Source organism: Manacus candei, unplaced genomic scaffold, assembly GCF_025592945.1.
Source record: "Manacus candei isolate 608988 ecotype Guabito, Panama unplaced genomic scaffold, ASM2559294v1 h1tg000046l, whole genome shotgun sequence".
Classification (NCBI taxonomy): Eukaryota; Metazoa; Chordata; class Aves; order Passeriformes; family Pipridae; genus Manacus; species Manacus candei.
In genome coordinates, this window is record NW_026138094.1 from 3904401 (window position 1) to 3920785 (window position 16385).

A 16385-nucleotide genomic window follows, 5' to 3' on the forward strand; every position below is an offset into this window, starting at 1 on the left:
CACAGCATGGTAAACATTTTACTTCACAAAAAAGAAAAAAAATACTAAAATACACAACTGTATTTCATAGTGCACATGAAAAGTTGGAGACAACAACAAAAAGTTTGTCCCTTTTTTCATTATTTTCAAAATGAGTAAACACACCTATTTTTTAAAAAATACCATAGAGCATGTACCTAAATTATTTTTCCTCAAGAAATTCAATTTTACTAATCTTGTGCACCAGATTTATTATTCTGGCCTCTGCATCTTGTCCTAACTATAAATCTCAACTAGATGTCATTTTTCATTGTTTCACATATGTTGGTGCTCATACAATCCTCCCTCTGAACTCCTGGTTTAACGGAGCACTTGAACCCAGGCAGCTCTCTCGGTGTCAGTCGTGTTGTTCTACACGGGAATAAAAGAAAGGTGGCAGAACAAAACTCCTACCAATAATATTTTTTTAGAAAATACTTTATACCCTAAAGCCACATTAAATACAAACCTATAAGAAACCCAAATATTTCTGCTGCTGCAGAAAAACAGAATAGATCATTTCTTTCTCCTGGATTCTCATATCCCCCAAAAGTATTAAGTGAGGAACTCTTAGAAACAAATATATATGGTTTTACAGGACCAAGAATACTTGAAAAGTTGTGGTTGTGATCCTTATTATGAGACATTTTAAAATTGGGAAAGTTGTTACAAAAACTCCCTCATGTTTTTCCTCCTTAAAAATATAATTTATTATTCCACACTTTTCCTCAGAAAAACGCAAAGAATGAAAAATAAATCCATTTTACGCATATAATCTTGCAAGGAAAAAACGTGAAGTCAGGAATTAAAGCAAGGAAAAAGCCCTTAAATATATACGAGAAGGACAAAACAAGGAGGTTACTTCCACAAGCTCAAAGTGCAGTTAAACCACAATTCAACAATAACAAACCACGTTTTTGCATTCCAAGAGAATTAAACTGTAAATAGGATTTTTCCTTCCCCCCTGTTTGCACTTTGCTCCCTCTGGTGTCTCAAAGAGTGTATGACATTCCTTGGTCGTTACAATAAATAAGCAAAAACATACTGATTACTCATATTTTAAAATTATTAATATTGTGAAACTACCTCTTTGTTGGACGTAGTGACTACAAATTTATTATTTTCTGGGAAAAAAACCAAGCAATAAACTACATTTTGTAAAGCCAGTAAGAAAGTTATTAAGAGAGAGAGTTCTGTATCACCAAGCACTGCCTGGCTTTAATTCCACAACGTAACAAGTACAGACTTATCTCACCCTTTTATCTCACAGCAATTTGTGAAATTACATTTATTCTCATAAAGGTTTGTTGATTTAATCAACAGCATTCTTAAGTCTCCAGAAGTCCACCCAATGGTGAACATACAGCTTATCTTTGCAAAACAATAGCTCCAGTGTCATGAAATGTTACATTTTTTCATCAATATTTCATCACATTATACATAGGATAATATAATAAATTCTCAGTACTTGACAACTATCCCCTAATGCAATCTAAGCTAGTGCTGTTTCATATTTCAGTATGTAACATCTGTCAACAATGTTGTTAACCACTAATTGCTCTTATTCATCTCAGAAACATGCCTTGATTGCTAACTGAGGCCAGATAAATATTTTAGTTTATTGAAATTGCTTTGCTGCCCATTGAGATAAAGAGGAAAAAATTTCAAAAGAAGCTGGAGGGAAGAAAACTAGAAAAATTAATTATTGGATGATGATAATCCCAGCAGAGACTGAAATTATTATATGGCCTGAATGGTTAATAAAATAGTGGCCCAATATTGTTTCTAATGAGAAGTATGAATGTACAAGTTCAGGTTCATACCACCCCAGATCTCAAGAAACAGGCCCAGGTTTTCACATTCCTGAAGTTTTTTCAAAGTTTTTGAAGTGCTTTTCATTAGTGGATGTCAAGACTTTTCATAATGGAAGTAAATATAATTTTTATGAAATTACAGCTGAGAAAAATAAACCACCAATGGGGAAATTAGCTGCACAATGTCTCCAAGTAGCTGAATACCCAAGTCTGTAGTGCAACATTGCCTTTCTGAATCTAGCACTAGTTCACCAAGCCAAGATAAATCCTCTGCAACAAAAGAATCTGAAAAATACTTTAAAAAAATCTCATTTTACCCCTTCTGTTAAAAAGAATTATGTTGGGATAAAATGAGATGAAGTGGTTTGCATGTCAGACCAAAAATTAAGAAAAGGATTAGAATTAGAATGCAAGCCTTCTGTAACAGCCTGTGAGAGCAATGCCCAAGGAATACAACTGACAACTGATTTCTGTAGCTGTGGTGTGGAAAATTCACTTTAGAAAAAAAGTCTTACTTCCTTCAGGAGAGATTTTTCTCATGTCTACATTGTTCACTGTCTCCACCCTTTTCCTCTGTGTGTGTATTCATCACTGAACTGCCCTTGCCCAATGCTGATTCATTATGGATTCCAAATCAAGAATATTCTGTAAACATCACAAGTTATTCAGAAAATTAGAGCCAAAGTAATTCTTATAGTTTGTTTTCATATGCAAACCCAGCTGGTGTCACAGCAGGGAGGTTGATGAGTCTGTTCATTCTGTATTCCCCATAATGGAGGCTCTTGCCAAGAACCAGGGCCACAAAACAGGAATTTATATATGAATACTTAGTCTTTGTAATTCTGTCTTCCTGTATAAGTCTTGTCTTTGCCACAACATTTTCAATTTAATGTGTATGTGTGTATTTACTTGTGTTAAAAAAAAAAAGTGAAGTGTTTACATTAAAAAAATACTGAACATCATAAAAACAATAAAAGATCAAATCTTTAACCTCATCTAAGTACTTTGCCTACACCTGCTATGGCCTACATGGGATTTCTCAGTGGCACAGCAGCACCATTCCGTGACTCCCTTTGCTCAAGGAAATAATGAGATGGCTAAACCAGGGATAGTGAGAAAGGGACATAGTGAGGGAGCATTTCACAGGAAAAGAGTAATAAACCAGACTTCTGTGAACCTGATCATCATATCAACACTTTCAGAAATAACATGCAAAAGTTATAGTAATGATTTCAATTATTGTTTCACCCTCATACTCAGGGCAATTATACCTAAAATCCTAGATTCTGTTCTTGAAACACGCATCAAAATCTCGCTTTCTGGTCTCTTAAAAGAAATTACAACAGAGTTCCCAAACACTGAATAATATTATAATAAAAATCCTGTGATATCTATAAATCAGGTAATTTTTTCAGAGCCAAATCATTGTTTTTAAAAGAATAGCAGAATGTGAACAGAACAATTTTCAGCATTTTTTTTTATTTCCTGCCTGAAGAGGGCCTACAAAGAATCTGGAGAGGGACGTTTGACAAGGGCATGTAATGACAGGGGGAATGGTTTGTGGGTACATTTAGGCTGGATATTAGAAATAAATTCTTTCCTGTGAGGGTGCTGAGGCACTGGCACACATTGCCCAGAGAAGCTGTGGATGCCCCATCCCTGGAAGTGTTCAAGGTCAGGGCTGAAAGGCAACCTGGTCTAGTGGAAGGTGCTCATGACAGGGAAGTTGGAACTAGATGATCTTTAAGGTCCCTTCCAACCCAAACCACTCTGTGATTCTATGAAATATATTCATATGATATTAATGTGTATTACTTTTATGGAGTGATTTGTTCTACCAAGGCAACAAGTATGGCGTTGAAAGACAAAATATGAATCACAGTTTCATGACCCTGTCTGAGCAAAAGATGCAATTAAGGTCTTCGATGTGACCTTCCCTTTGTGTCAAATTGTGCTAAAATGTATGTGACAGTTTTTCTTATGGAAACCTCCAGGTATTGATGATTAAGGAGAGGCTGTCAAAATAATTTATTTAGGTTCACAGGCAGAATTCACAACTCACACAAAGTGTCAAAAAGCACAAGCAATATCTAGTTTATCCATTAGGCTACTTGGTCTCACACAATTATTTCACTGTATTGATAAGCATCTTTTGACTACAAAAACTTTAGCTGAGGCTCCAATTATCACTACTGACTTTAAAGGACCAGTGTTCCCCTTTTCTGAGAAAAGCAGTATTATGATTTTTAAAGTATGTTGACTTGTATCATCTCATTTTGCTTTCGATATGATTATTACTAAAATCCCCCTAAACAAGCCCAGAAAAGAGGCACCTTTGTAAGTTTTCACCTCAGACACCATGTTTCACTGTTCTACCCTGGGCCTGATGCAGTCTAATCAAACATCACCCCTTATATTGAAGTTCCATTTTCAGGACTTGTCTACCTAAAAGAATTCATAAAGTGATGTGGCTTAAGAAGTCTGATCTTTAAAGTCTTTTATTTTATTGTAGTAAAAATACTTTGAAATCCAAACTACAAACCTGCTAAAACAACAAAAAAAGTTTGCAGGAAATATGGCTCAGCATGTTACAAACTTTACAGACTTTTGTTTTTATTTATTGCATTTGCTTACCTATAAAATGTAGTGTGTTGATGCAGACTGTGAAATACATTTGAGAACATTACTATTTATGTTGAGGTAGATGTCTTGGGCAAACAGTCTTAGTGTAAATGCAAATCCAGTAATGCTAAAATAAAAACATTGCATACGTTAGCTACCACATTTATTACATTAAAATAGGCACCAAATATATACTTAAATCTCTTAGCATCCTTTCAACTCCCTGGGGATTTCAACGTAATTTTTTTTAAAAAATTGAAAAGCGTCAGGCAAACAAATTTAGGAAGACGTGATTTTAGAGATTTTTTTTAATATAATGATGTCTTCTGATTTTATTTACAGCCCTAGATGTGATTGTGACTACGTATTTCAGCAGTTCAGATGAGCTCACGTGTACACTGTACAGCCAGTTTGCCTTGCCCCCTCACAAGAATCTCTTGCAGACCTGAGCTTCTCTGGGACCGACCTTGGAACCAAGAAGAGGAAGACTAGTGCACTGACATCCCCCTTCACTTTCCTAATGTATTTATTCACTGTAGGTTATATTTCAAACAGAAATGCCTGAATTTACAAAACTCAGATCCTCGACAGCCCGCACACCATGAAGTGCCCGGCTCTGTGGGCATCGACACCCAGCAGCTGCTGGTGCCCACACCTGTGGGAAATCAGGCTGCCCCCGCCTCCCGAGAGCGGAAATACCCTTTTCACTGTACTTAAAGTAAGGGCAGAGAGGTGTAAGTTTTCCTGCGCCTCATTACCCGGCGGGACTGTCTTTAAGGAGCCGCTGAGCCCTCGGGGTTTGTCCCACCGCTGGTGCGGAGCGGCCCCGCCGGGTCCTCAGCGCCGTGATGGGCAGCCGGGTGAGCGGCGAGGCCGCTGTTCCCAGGTACCTCTCCTGCAGCCCGTGCTTCCCCCTCACCACTGCAGAGCGGGGAGCGGCCCCGAGAGCCCGTTCGCTGACCGGGCTGAGGGCGGCGGTGGCAGGGGCAGCGAGCTGGCGCCAGCCTGCGCCGCCCTCGCTGGGTGTTGCCGCTGCCGAGTGAGATAAAACCTGTCCCGGCTCCCTCCCCTTGTCCTCGGCCGGTCCTGCCCCCCGCGCGGTGCCCGGGAGCCGCTGGAGGTAAGGCAGGGGCTGCTTCCCTCAGTCCCGTCCCTCGGAGGGGCTGCCCCGTGCGGGCCCGGCTCCGCTCCCTCGGGGATGGGGTTGGGTCGCCGTGGCCAAGAGCGGTGACATTGGGTCCCACGGAGCTCTTCGGTGGGTGCGAAGCCTTGTCTGGGTGGTGCGGCGTTTGTTCTTGCTTTCTTGGGCAAACTTCACCCAAGTTTCTGGGAGGTTCTGTTGTCCTCTATGTGTTTAGCATCAACTATGTAACTTCGTTGTATTTTAACTCTGATGATAAATGTCTGTAGCTTCTCTTTCCAAGGTAGTCTAGTGAACTGTATGCGTTCCATCAATTGTCTTAGAGTATATCTATTCACTGGATTTTTTTGGAGAAAACCATTAATGTGGAGGCACAGAGTTCAAGATATTAGCTCCTTGAAATGGAAAAATGCTTTTGTGCTATTTTAGTGATTTCTTATCAAATCAATGCAAAGCTTTAGAGTAGAAACACTTTTATTATTTTTTTACAGGAGTTCTAGTTACTCGTGAAAATAGTTTTGCTTGGAGGTTTTTCTTGAGACTTGCTCAACTATGAAATTAATTAGAATGACTCACTTAGAACCTTGTGTTTGTATCATGATTACTTTCCTAGTCACTGCTTGGAACTGTAGTAGTGTTTTCTTAACATATCATGAAACTTTAGTATATCAGTGATGCCAATGGTACAGAACTTTACTCATTGCAAAAATGGCTGTTGTGGTGAGGTAGTTCTGCTCAAGAGGTTTGTGTCAGTAGGATTGATTACATGACAAGATCAGGTTTTTCTCATTAAAAACTTTTCAGTGTTAGAATTAGAAGTTCACTGTAATGAAAACTGCAATCCATGCATTGCAATACATTGGATCAGTTTTGGACTTTGATCCTGCTTCATAATAAACAGAGTTTTTTTACTTGAGCAGGTTTGACTGTACATATAATAAATCATTTGGAGTTGTTTACAGTATACAACTGCATGCCCCGTAGCAAAGAACACTGCAGAGAGATGTTTAGTGATTGAAAGTATTCTAAGAGTGAAATGGAAAAATAAGTAGTTCTTGTCAGAGTTTAGAAATCCTCATTATGATGCAATTGATTACAACAGTGATTAATTATTATTACATCACAATCCAAAAAACAAAGGCAGAGGATATATTTTGTTTTATTTCCAGCATCTGATTCTAGTTTTGTTTGTTATTTAAACATCCCAGAGTACAGTGTAGCTGAACCAAAAATATTACCTTTCTCTGATCAACGGGGTTTTTTGTCTTAAATAAGCTCAAGGTCACTTAAGGAACACAAAACTAGTGATTTAGAGCTTTGATTCATATTCATTGCCTCCATTTGATATTCTTGTAAATTTGTTTTTAAGTTTTGTGTCTTTACTTGATTGTATATTTTCTGTGTTAAAGCAGAGTAAATAAGAATGAATTCTGTTATGGCTGGTTCATGAAAATGAAAGTCTATTTAAACTCTTGTCGCTTGCAAGTGACTTTTGCTTACAGCAATGGGAAGTCTTAGTAGAGACTTCAAGATTGTAACTCTACACTTTTCAAGTTATATAGGCCATAAACTTCAAGTAGGTACTATCTTACTAGGCCCTTTGATTTGTGGGGGATTATGTTGGCATCATCGACTCTTTCAAGGACATAAATGTCTCTGCTCAAAAGAAAATTTATAATTGAGAAAATGAAGGGAGCTGTACCTTTACTAGCATGAGGAAGGAGCACTTCCTCACATAGAAAACTGTTACTTTCAATAAAGATAGGGATGACTGAATGTGTATAAAACTAAGGGCAAGATCTGTCTTTAAGTAAGATGCAAGTTCTTAGAAATCTTACATTCTGCAGAAATCGATGGTTTTGCTATCCCATGTCCTTTCCTGTAAGAATTGATGGGTGAATGTCCTAAAACCTGATTAAAACTCTACTGAAGCAAAGCATTTCACCATTTGGATGTGAGTGACTCCACTGAAGATGACTTAAGTGATACTTTTTCTATGCTTAAGGCTTTGAAAGGGGCAAATAACTCACAGTAGTAGTTCTGCATAGTGCCTAAGCAATGTATCATTTCCTGTAGATGACTATTCTTGTAGCTGATGGGACATTCAAACACTTCTTTAAAGAAGACAATTTTCATGGCTCCACACACACTTGTATAATGTATTTCCTTTTTCAAACAAACTTGGTTTATATCCTTGATATATGTGATTTAAAACCACCTTTGCATTAATTGTTGTCTAACGTGTTTAAACAGCTACTATATAATTGGATTATTGTTGAAGCCTTTAATGACATTCAGAGAGTGGAAATTCATATTTTTGCACACATTTTTAATTTATCTACTTGGCAAAAGAGCATGTTGAGAGACTTTTCTAGGGAGCTTAATATAATGTAACAGTTCATGGGGTAAAACAGTAACTTCAAGGAAATGTAGATTATTTTACTGTGCCATATGACAGTAAGAAAAGCACAAGTGTTCTGAGTTGCTGATGTTTTCACTGCCCCATTTTCCAGCTTAGGTGCAACATAAACTATTTTAATTAATATTGTGTCACCAAAAGGTTTTGAGATGGCCAATTGAATTCTGCCAAGATAGAGTCTTTTGATGAAAACATATCTTTATTGATTGTAGAAGAAGAAAATCATTCTTAAAATGAAATCCAGAGAAAAAATCATATCCCTCAGAGAAAATTTCTGAGTGGCAGGTTGAGATTAACATCATAAAATTGAATTTGTGCTGCAAACCTTTGATGTAATCAGCAGCTGGGAGATGGTGTTGCCCTTACTGTGCTCCTTCTGATTGTGGTGAATTACTGTGTGGAATGAAATAAGTGTTTCTTGTGTCACTCGTTCAAGAAATACAAACAAGGTATTACTAGGTGGCTCTTGCTGGTTAAAATGGGTTGTATCGATTGCTGGTCCCAGTCTCTCCTCCCTTGGACTGCACAAGCAGGACGTTCCCGTCCCGGGAGAGGTGCGGGTGTCGCTCAGCACTGACCGCGGCTGATGAGGGTGGAGCCCGCCGGGCCTGCGGGGAACTCCCATCACCTCCTACACTGGGAGTGCCGGGCTTGGCAGGGAGGGGCTCCAGGGCGGCACCTGGACCAGAAAGCACAGTAGGGGAAAAGGTGCGCGATAGTGAGGGCTCTGGTGGGATACACGAAGACACGAGAAGTCGGGACGTAGGATAGAAATGTTGATCATTAGAGTATTTTACTTGTTGCGTCCATCTGATTAGATATATCAGCTAAATATTTGAAATACAGAAATATTTTTTTTTTGCTGCTGGGGCAACAGAGAGCAGATTCTGCCTGTTAAAGGAGCCAGTTATTGCTTTACTTGTAAAATGTGCTGGTTATGAACTAGTTTTTAATTTCCTCTATAAATGTTTCATTGTTTTACTTTTTGTTAATAATTACTTCAAGTATCTTTTGTTACCTTTATCGTGTCTTACTGTGTTTAGTGTAATTTATTTGGTCATTTCCTTTCTGTACTTGAGATACTTTTACCAAAAAATCTTGTAAACTTAATATATTATTATTGATTCTTAGATGACTTGCTATATATTGTGGATAGTTGGTAAATACAGTTTTTTAGTTTGGGAAATGTTAACTTTGCTGGTTACCAGAGATAATATACAACATCCTTAAGGAGAGTGCAACATTTATATCATAAAGTAAATTGGCAATGTTCTGAAAGCAGTATAGAACAAATCACTAGACTGCAAAGCTGTTTTTAAAAGAAATAATTAGATTTTTACTAGGAGTAAAACCAATATTGATGAAATTTTATTTTCTTGTGTAGATAGAGAATATGTCAGATAAAACAAAAGACTAGACAAGAATCAGAGAATGAGAGAGATTAGAAATACACAAACCTTAGGAATTTGTCATGAAAACCTACCAGACTCTACCTAGATTTTACTTCCTAATGCTTCCTTTATTACAGTGATGAATCTAAAGCATTGTAAATAGAGGGAATTTATTTAATCCAATACAAACAGTTAAATTCTGCTAATATCTTAATATTTTCAGGACTGTGAGCCAATTTCTGCAGGTTTGGGTTTTTTTCTTGTGCCTGCATTGGTTGCCAAACGTTTAATTGAACTTCAAAAAAACTGCCCTTGTATTGTCAGTTTGGAATGCGCAGGAAACATGAAATAAGTATGACTACAAATTCAGAAAAGTTTTTTTGGCAGGTTGACTGTTACCTGTAAAGTGATATTTTGTTGTATGAAGTCTTTTCTCCTTTTATAGATAAGCCATGAATTTGTATTTGGTAGTTTTTGTTATGGGTTGTAGTGTTGAGAAGGAAGGTTCTCTCACAACCAGTGTTTTATGATGTGAAATGTTTCCGATTAATTCTCTAGGTGGGAGGTCACTTCCTAATTTTAAGGACCTTGATATATATGAATTGTTATTTCTGAATTCATTGAAATACATACCCCGATTGGTTTCTTTATTAAGAGATGTGATTCCGAAACTATAGGTAGTAGTTCAATAGTGTTCAGAATGCTCCCTCCAGTAAAGCTTCCTTTATGCTTATGAGCAAACACTGCATGGAAATACGTGGAGCAATAGGGAATGTTTTCTGCCAACTTCAGTGGGGGCAAAGCAGAATCCAGATTTCTCACTTCAAATCACTGAGAGATGTGTGGCCGTGCTCCCGAGATATAAGCCATTCTTCCATTCTAACCTACGTGTTCCCAAGCCACTTGCTTTAGGGTTAGATTTTTTGTCTGGAGAAAATATAGCCCAGGGAAGGGCTGAGAGGTAGAGCAGTAATTAGGGGGCAGATTAGAAGGTCCAAGATGAGCCTCATGGAGAAGCTGGCAATTTTTCCCCTTTGTTTAAGATCAGTAGAGGAGCAGAGCCAAGATATGCTCACAATACTGGAGTTAGGGTTCTGTGGGGAAGGCTTAAGGTATGATGGCACTGTTTCTTTATGGTATAATCTGACCTTTTTCATTCTCCTCTGTTTGTGACTAGTCTCAGTCAAAAAAGCTGAGTGATGAGGAAAAGACCTTGCATTAATATGTGCTTAGTAAGGCATTCAAGGTCAGACCTCCGTCTTTCTGGCCCCTAAAGACTTTTGATTAGACTTTTAAATACCTCATGGCTCCTGTAGAATAAAGAGTGGTGTACTTAGCTTTCCAAATTAAACTTTAATACTACACGAAGTTGCTAAAGTAGTACAACCAAAGTCTTTGAAGCTGTGCAAATTTGGATCATTTTCCAAGTTAAAAGAGGTTTGTGGTGTGGTTTTGGTGTGAGAAATGTTACATCCTTACCACCCTGCCTCTAGTTCTATGAACAAGTTAGTGATGAGATGAGCTGGTGTGTTTAACTAAAAACAGGGAACTTTTCAGTAATGAGAGCAGACCTTTTGGCAGTGTAGTCACAGGGGCAGGACAAATAAGCTTATTAGGCTGTAAACAGGGAGAAACAGGAATAGAACTGAGAAACATGATTTCAAGTTGAATTAGGGGTTAGTGCTGCAAATCAGACACACTTGAGTGGGCAGAGCTGTGGGAATTTGACACGTGCTGATAAGCTCCATGCAGCTCAGATATGCCTTGGGCAATATTTGACTTTGTGGAAACAATTTTTACCTTTTTTAAAGGAACAGTCTGATAAATATCTGACTTTATTTCAAAGAAATTTGCTACAGGTGCCATCAGGATCACTAACACATTTGATAAAGCTGAGGATTTTCAGACAAAATGTGTGTATGTGAATATGCTCCATTCCTAGTGAAGTCATGGTATGCTTAGAAGCAAAGGTTTCACGTCAAACTACTTACTTATGCATCAAAATATGTTAATCCAAAAGAAAAGTTAACCAAGAAGCAAGGAGGGGGAAGTTAAAGACTGTTCTGTTAACATGAAAGCTCATATACCTTCTGCTTTCTTTCTCTTGTGCTTCAGTCATAATGTAAAGGAAAATGTACTAAATATTCTCATAACATTTCAGTCTAAATTAATTCTCTTATAACCAGTGTTTTGTCTGTAGTAGTAGTTTTTTATTAATTCACCTCACTCATGGGTACTTAAAAGTTTTGCAAATAGATCTATACATTAGTTAATTCTATCAATTTTTTTGTTTTGAACTTGTTGATTTGAGTTCTGTTACCCATCACTTGCTGAGCAGTAGGTCTTCTGCTAAGAATATTGATCTTAATTCTATGCTTCCTTTACAAGAAAATATAATTTATGACTCAATATTCAGTGCAGTACAAACCTGAATTCTGCTTCCTTATGGTGTTTTACACTAATTGAACACTCACGTGGTACAAGTATAAATGACTACATGATATGCAAGCAAATGTACTTTAAAGACTCAGGATTTGAGTTATCAAACTGTTTTGGCAGTCACCATTTTATGAACCCTGTGGAAATGGCAACCTTTTTTTTTTGCTGATAACTAAAACCATATCATTAGATTGGTTAGAACACCTTTTATTTCTGCAAGAGAAAGGACTTCATGGTTACCAGTAACAATAATACTTCATATACCCACAAAGAGCTTTAAAATGAAACTAAATGGGATTTAACTTACCAAACTCATAACATCTGTACAAACTCACTGGAAAAATGAAGAACCACCATCATAGGATACAGGAAAGGAGTGCTGGATGCTGTTGTGTACTCCAGTCAATAATGTGGGAGTTTCGAAACAGGTGGCTTGTATATATGGGAATTTTTGGATTTGGGTTAAGGTAGACACTGGCAGTTTAGTGTAGGGCTCTTTCATTGAAAGATGCTAAAGACATTGTTTATCTGTGTCAGTTTTTTTTTAGCAATCAGTACTTTCACTTAAATTGACCCAAAGGAGGCATACTTGCTGCATATGTTACTAGTTTCTACAGAATCCAGCTAAAAAGCAGAAGTGGTTTTAAAAGGACCAGACATCAAATTTAAAAATGAGCAAAGTAGAATGTTTTGATAAGAAGATTTTTGGAATACTTCGTAGGTACTGGTGTTTGCATAGACATTGAAAGAGTTTCCTGGAAATGCAGTTCTTAAGAATGTATACTGAATTAACTAATGGCCATCAGTCATTTTGGACAATTCCATTAAATTAGTTTTATGCAGCAGGGGCAAATCTATTAGAAGATAAATTTTTTTGGACAAGGGACTCATGACTTGGGCAACAGGAAGAGTCTCTTCATTCTCCCTGTTTCCCAGCTTGCAACTCTGCCTTCACCTTTCTTCTGGTTCTTGTCTGTAGGAGATGGCACAGAATGATTGAGTATGTAGTGCTTTGCTGTCTTGGGCCTCATTTTTCTCTTCCTCCCTGACCCACCACCAGTTCTATCCTTCCAGCCCTGTTATTTTTCTCCTGCCTTATCCTTCTAGTGATCCCAGATTACTGACACCCTGCTCCTGTACCATCTCCTTGCTCCAGCAGTTAAGTGCTGCTGAGGATGAGCAGCGCTGTTGGTTGGAGGGAATAGGGGAGCCATGGTGCACTCATGGTGTACCAAAATCAGAAAGAAACAGTCACATGGGCCCACCAGAGCTAAACCAGTTTGTGGGGTGGCACACAGCTCCCATTGCTGATATTTCAGTATTGTGGTAGTACCTGTCCCCAGAAGTGTCAGTGCTGGCAACACAAAATGTTTCAATGCCTAATCAACTCCTTATAGCAACATTTTACAGCTTCCCTTCTCAGATGTTGATTACATTGCCCTATTTTTAGGTTCTTTTATTCTTACATTTCATATTGCTTAGAGTCATCCTGACTTGTTTCTCTTTCCAGGTGCTGACTATGAAGACATCAGTGCCAGCTGTGGCCCTGTGGGGCAGAAGAGCTCCCTCCCACAGCATCACTGCCATTCTGATCACAGATGACCAGCAGACCATAGTTACAGGAAGTCAAGAAGGACAAATATGTCTCTGGGATCTTTCACCAGACCTAAAGGTTTGTGTCCACTGTGCTACAGTTTGCCAAATAGACTGGAGTTTTATCTTTTATTATTGACAATGGGATTATCCAGACTTGCACTTATTCAGATGAATTTTTAAAGATAGCGTGGTATTTGTTATAGGAAACTCATGAAGCAAAAAGTGAAATGCCTGTATGAGCAACCTGCTATTTGCAGACTTGGGAAAATTTCTGATAAATTAGCATGACCCGTGGATTATAATTTGAGACTCTGTGCTCTGAGTAATGGCAGCAAGTAAATATATACAATTATCACGATTTCTATCTTGTGAAGTCTTTTTTCCCTTTTGTAAATCAATTGCTGAGTGTGGCCTGTCATTTAAGGAAAAAGAATCTATTTATAAAACCACAGGTATCTGCCAGGTTAACAGCAGAAAAAGTCAAGAAAGATGGAAGATGAAATATGTATTTTGGGTATAATTAAGATGTAAATTATTGCTTTGATTATTTCACATTTTTTCCTGAGAATGGGAGAGTCAAAACAGTTCCTATTGTTTTTATTCTGTGTTCCTAGAACTGTGGTTCTAATATTATTTATACTTAGTTGCCTCATCTGTACTTAAATATAGCCTAAAAGGTTGCATTTTTATGGGGCTACCTTTTTCAATTAAGACCTTTGCATGCAGTGAAGCTAATCAGAGAGATTATTTAAACATGTGGTATGAAACACATCCTTAAGAGCTTTGGTCTATCAGTTCCTACTTCTCATGCTGTAGGGTAAAGGCCAGAGGTGTTCTGCACATTGCCTGTTTTATGACATTTGATGCTCCATATATTCTTCAGAAGCTGCAATTTTCAGACTGCACTGAATACAAACCCTGTACTTTATGCAAACTGCATAATTCATCCACATCTTTGTGCATTCCAGAAACATGGCTGAAGAACATAAGCATATAAAGCAGGTTGACAATTACTGGTTAATATCTATGAATAGAGTTCTCTTGGGTTTAGATATCCTTAGTTTATGTGGAAATTATTATATTTGAGTTAAACCATTGTATTATTCTCCTAGGTTTCATCTAAAGAAATTCTCTTTGGCCATACTGCTTCTGTAACTTGTTTGGCAAAAGCAAGAGAGTTTGAAAAACAGCCATATGTAGTAAGTGCTACTGAAAATGGGTAGGTAACTGAATATTCAATTATTCATTTCTTAAGTCATGAAATGTATGTCAGGTGTAGGTCAGATTATACATTTGCAGAAGTGTTTTAATCCAATTTCATGATATGAAAAGGATAGCTGCTTCTCAGGATAGTTACTATATTGCTTATGTACAATAGTTTAAGAAATCATCTCATGGACAATAGAAAGGTTTGGCAGATTCAGATATCCAGCTAAGCCCATTCAAAGGGAGACTGATGGGCTATTGGGGGGCATCAGCAAGTTCAGAAGCACTTTAATGTCATGGTGCTTTTCTCTGTTTCCTCCTGAACTCATCTTGAGAACTGAACCAGCAAAAGAAACTGATGGACTCTGATCTGGTTTATGGTTCCTCAGGCAGTACCTGTGGAAGGACAGAAAAGACTGCCCTTGAATAAAAGGCATATATGTTCCTTGTCTGCTTTTAAATCTGGCATGATGTTTTGGAGTATATCCTGATCTTGCAGCTTTTCTCTTATGTGGTTGTTGTGACGTGGCCCATCACTTGAGTCAAACTAACTTCTGCAGTTCTGCTAGGTTAGCATTCAAGAATTTTTTTCTCTCTGAATATTTGATAATCTTTTCAGCTGGGGTTTGAGGCCCATCTGTTCAGGATTTCAGCTGCTGAAGGTAGTTAGGGATAGGTGCTTACTTCCATAAGGGCCCTCCTAAACAACTTTGTCTTGCTGCTTAATTATGGTCTTCTGTCATTTTGGATTCATCTTTTCCAATTAACAGGGCAGCTCTGTTGAAACCTCTTTACACAAAGAGTTCCCATCAATTGTCCTCCTTCAAGCTACACCTTGTAGCACCTTAAGGCTACTACTGTCTCACTTAGGAGCTTATTTGTCCTTTCTAGCTGCTAGGATCTCTGTTGGATTCTCTCATTCGTGAGTATACAAGAAAAGGATAACTTTAAGAAGCCTGAAACAGTTTTTTTCATCTTGAAAAGTTAGGCTGTCTCACCAGACAGGTAGTGGTAAAGTGTTCTGGTTATGTGCAGAAAGGAGGGTGAGAAGTCTACAGAACTAGTTTTGTTCTAGAATTTTGTTTCTCTTACAGTTCTACTCAAGGGTTTTGAGATGAAGATGTTTTTCATCTCAGTTCTGAAGTTCTCTTAGCACAGTACTGTTTCCAGATCATACTGGGAACAAAGATACTGTATTTCAAAAAAACTGGTGTGGAAAGTGCTAAGAAACAAATGAGGATTTTGCTATGGATATACCATAGAGATGTTCTCATCCTAAAGATTCTGCCTCTGAAGGGAGTCATTGAACCTCTTTGGAACGTGTGTAGGTAGGATTGAATTGTCTTCTGGCCCCTTTAAATGTTCACTTTTACCAAATTACTGCTGACTTCTCATCTGTGTTACATAAGGGCAGAGCATCCATCACTAATCCCTGGAAGGTCACAACATGAAGTTGAGATAATCACAAATAGGAAACCTCATCTTCAGGAGATGGACCATTTGTCCAACTGCATTTTCTGGCTTGTGAATAATTCACTTCTGCCATTTTTGAGCCTCCATCTCCTTGTAGTGAGGGATGGAAGAAATTGTATGCAAGACAATTCCATGGTACCCTTCCCTGTACAACTTCAGAATCTTTTAACAGTTTGTGTACCTGACTAATCCCAGAAGAATGAGCACTGAACAGGATTTTTGTACTTCTAACATGGAAGTCTGTCTATAAATTAATCTATAATGCT

At 37.9% G+C, this 16385-nt stretch overlaps 1 protein-coding gene across 12 annotated transcripts in view; it reads left to right on the top strand.

Annotated features, from left to right (window-relative positions):
- The first annotated feature begins 5433 nt into the window (after positions 1–5433).
- The window catches only part of WDR72 (WD repeat domain 72), a 109666-nt gene continuing 98714 nt past the window's right edge, over positions 5434–16385 (top strand). For 9 of the 12 annotated variants that reach the window (XR_007906188.1, XR_007906187.1, XR_007906189.1 and 6 more), the window contains exons 1-3: positions 5434–5574; positions 13355–13516; positions 14553–14659. Coding sequence is in view for 4 of the 12 variants with exons in the window: in XM_051797191.1 (XP_051653151.1) it covers positions 13364–13516; positions 14553–14659 (260 nt within the window). In the remaining 8 variants the exon portion in view is untranslated. Of the gene's footprint in view, positions 5710–13354; positions 13517–14552; positions 14660–16385 lie in introns of those variants that run through there. The other 3 variants (XM_051797193.1, XM_051797198.1, XM_051797197.1) reach the window with 3 other exon arrangements.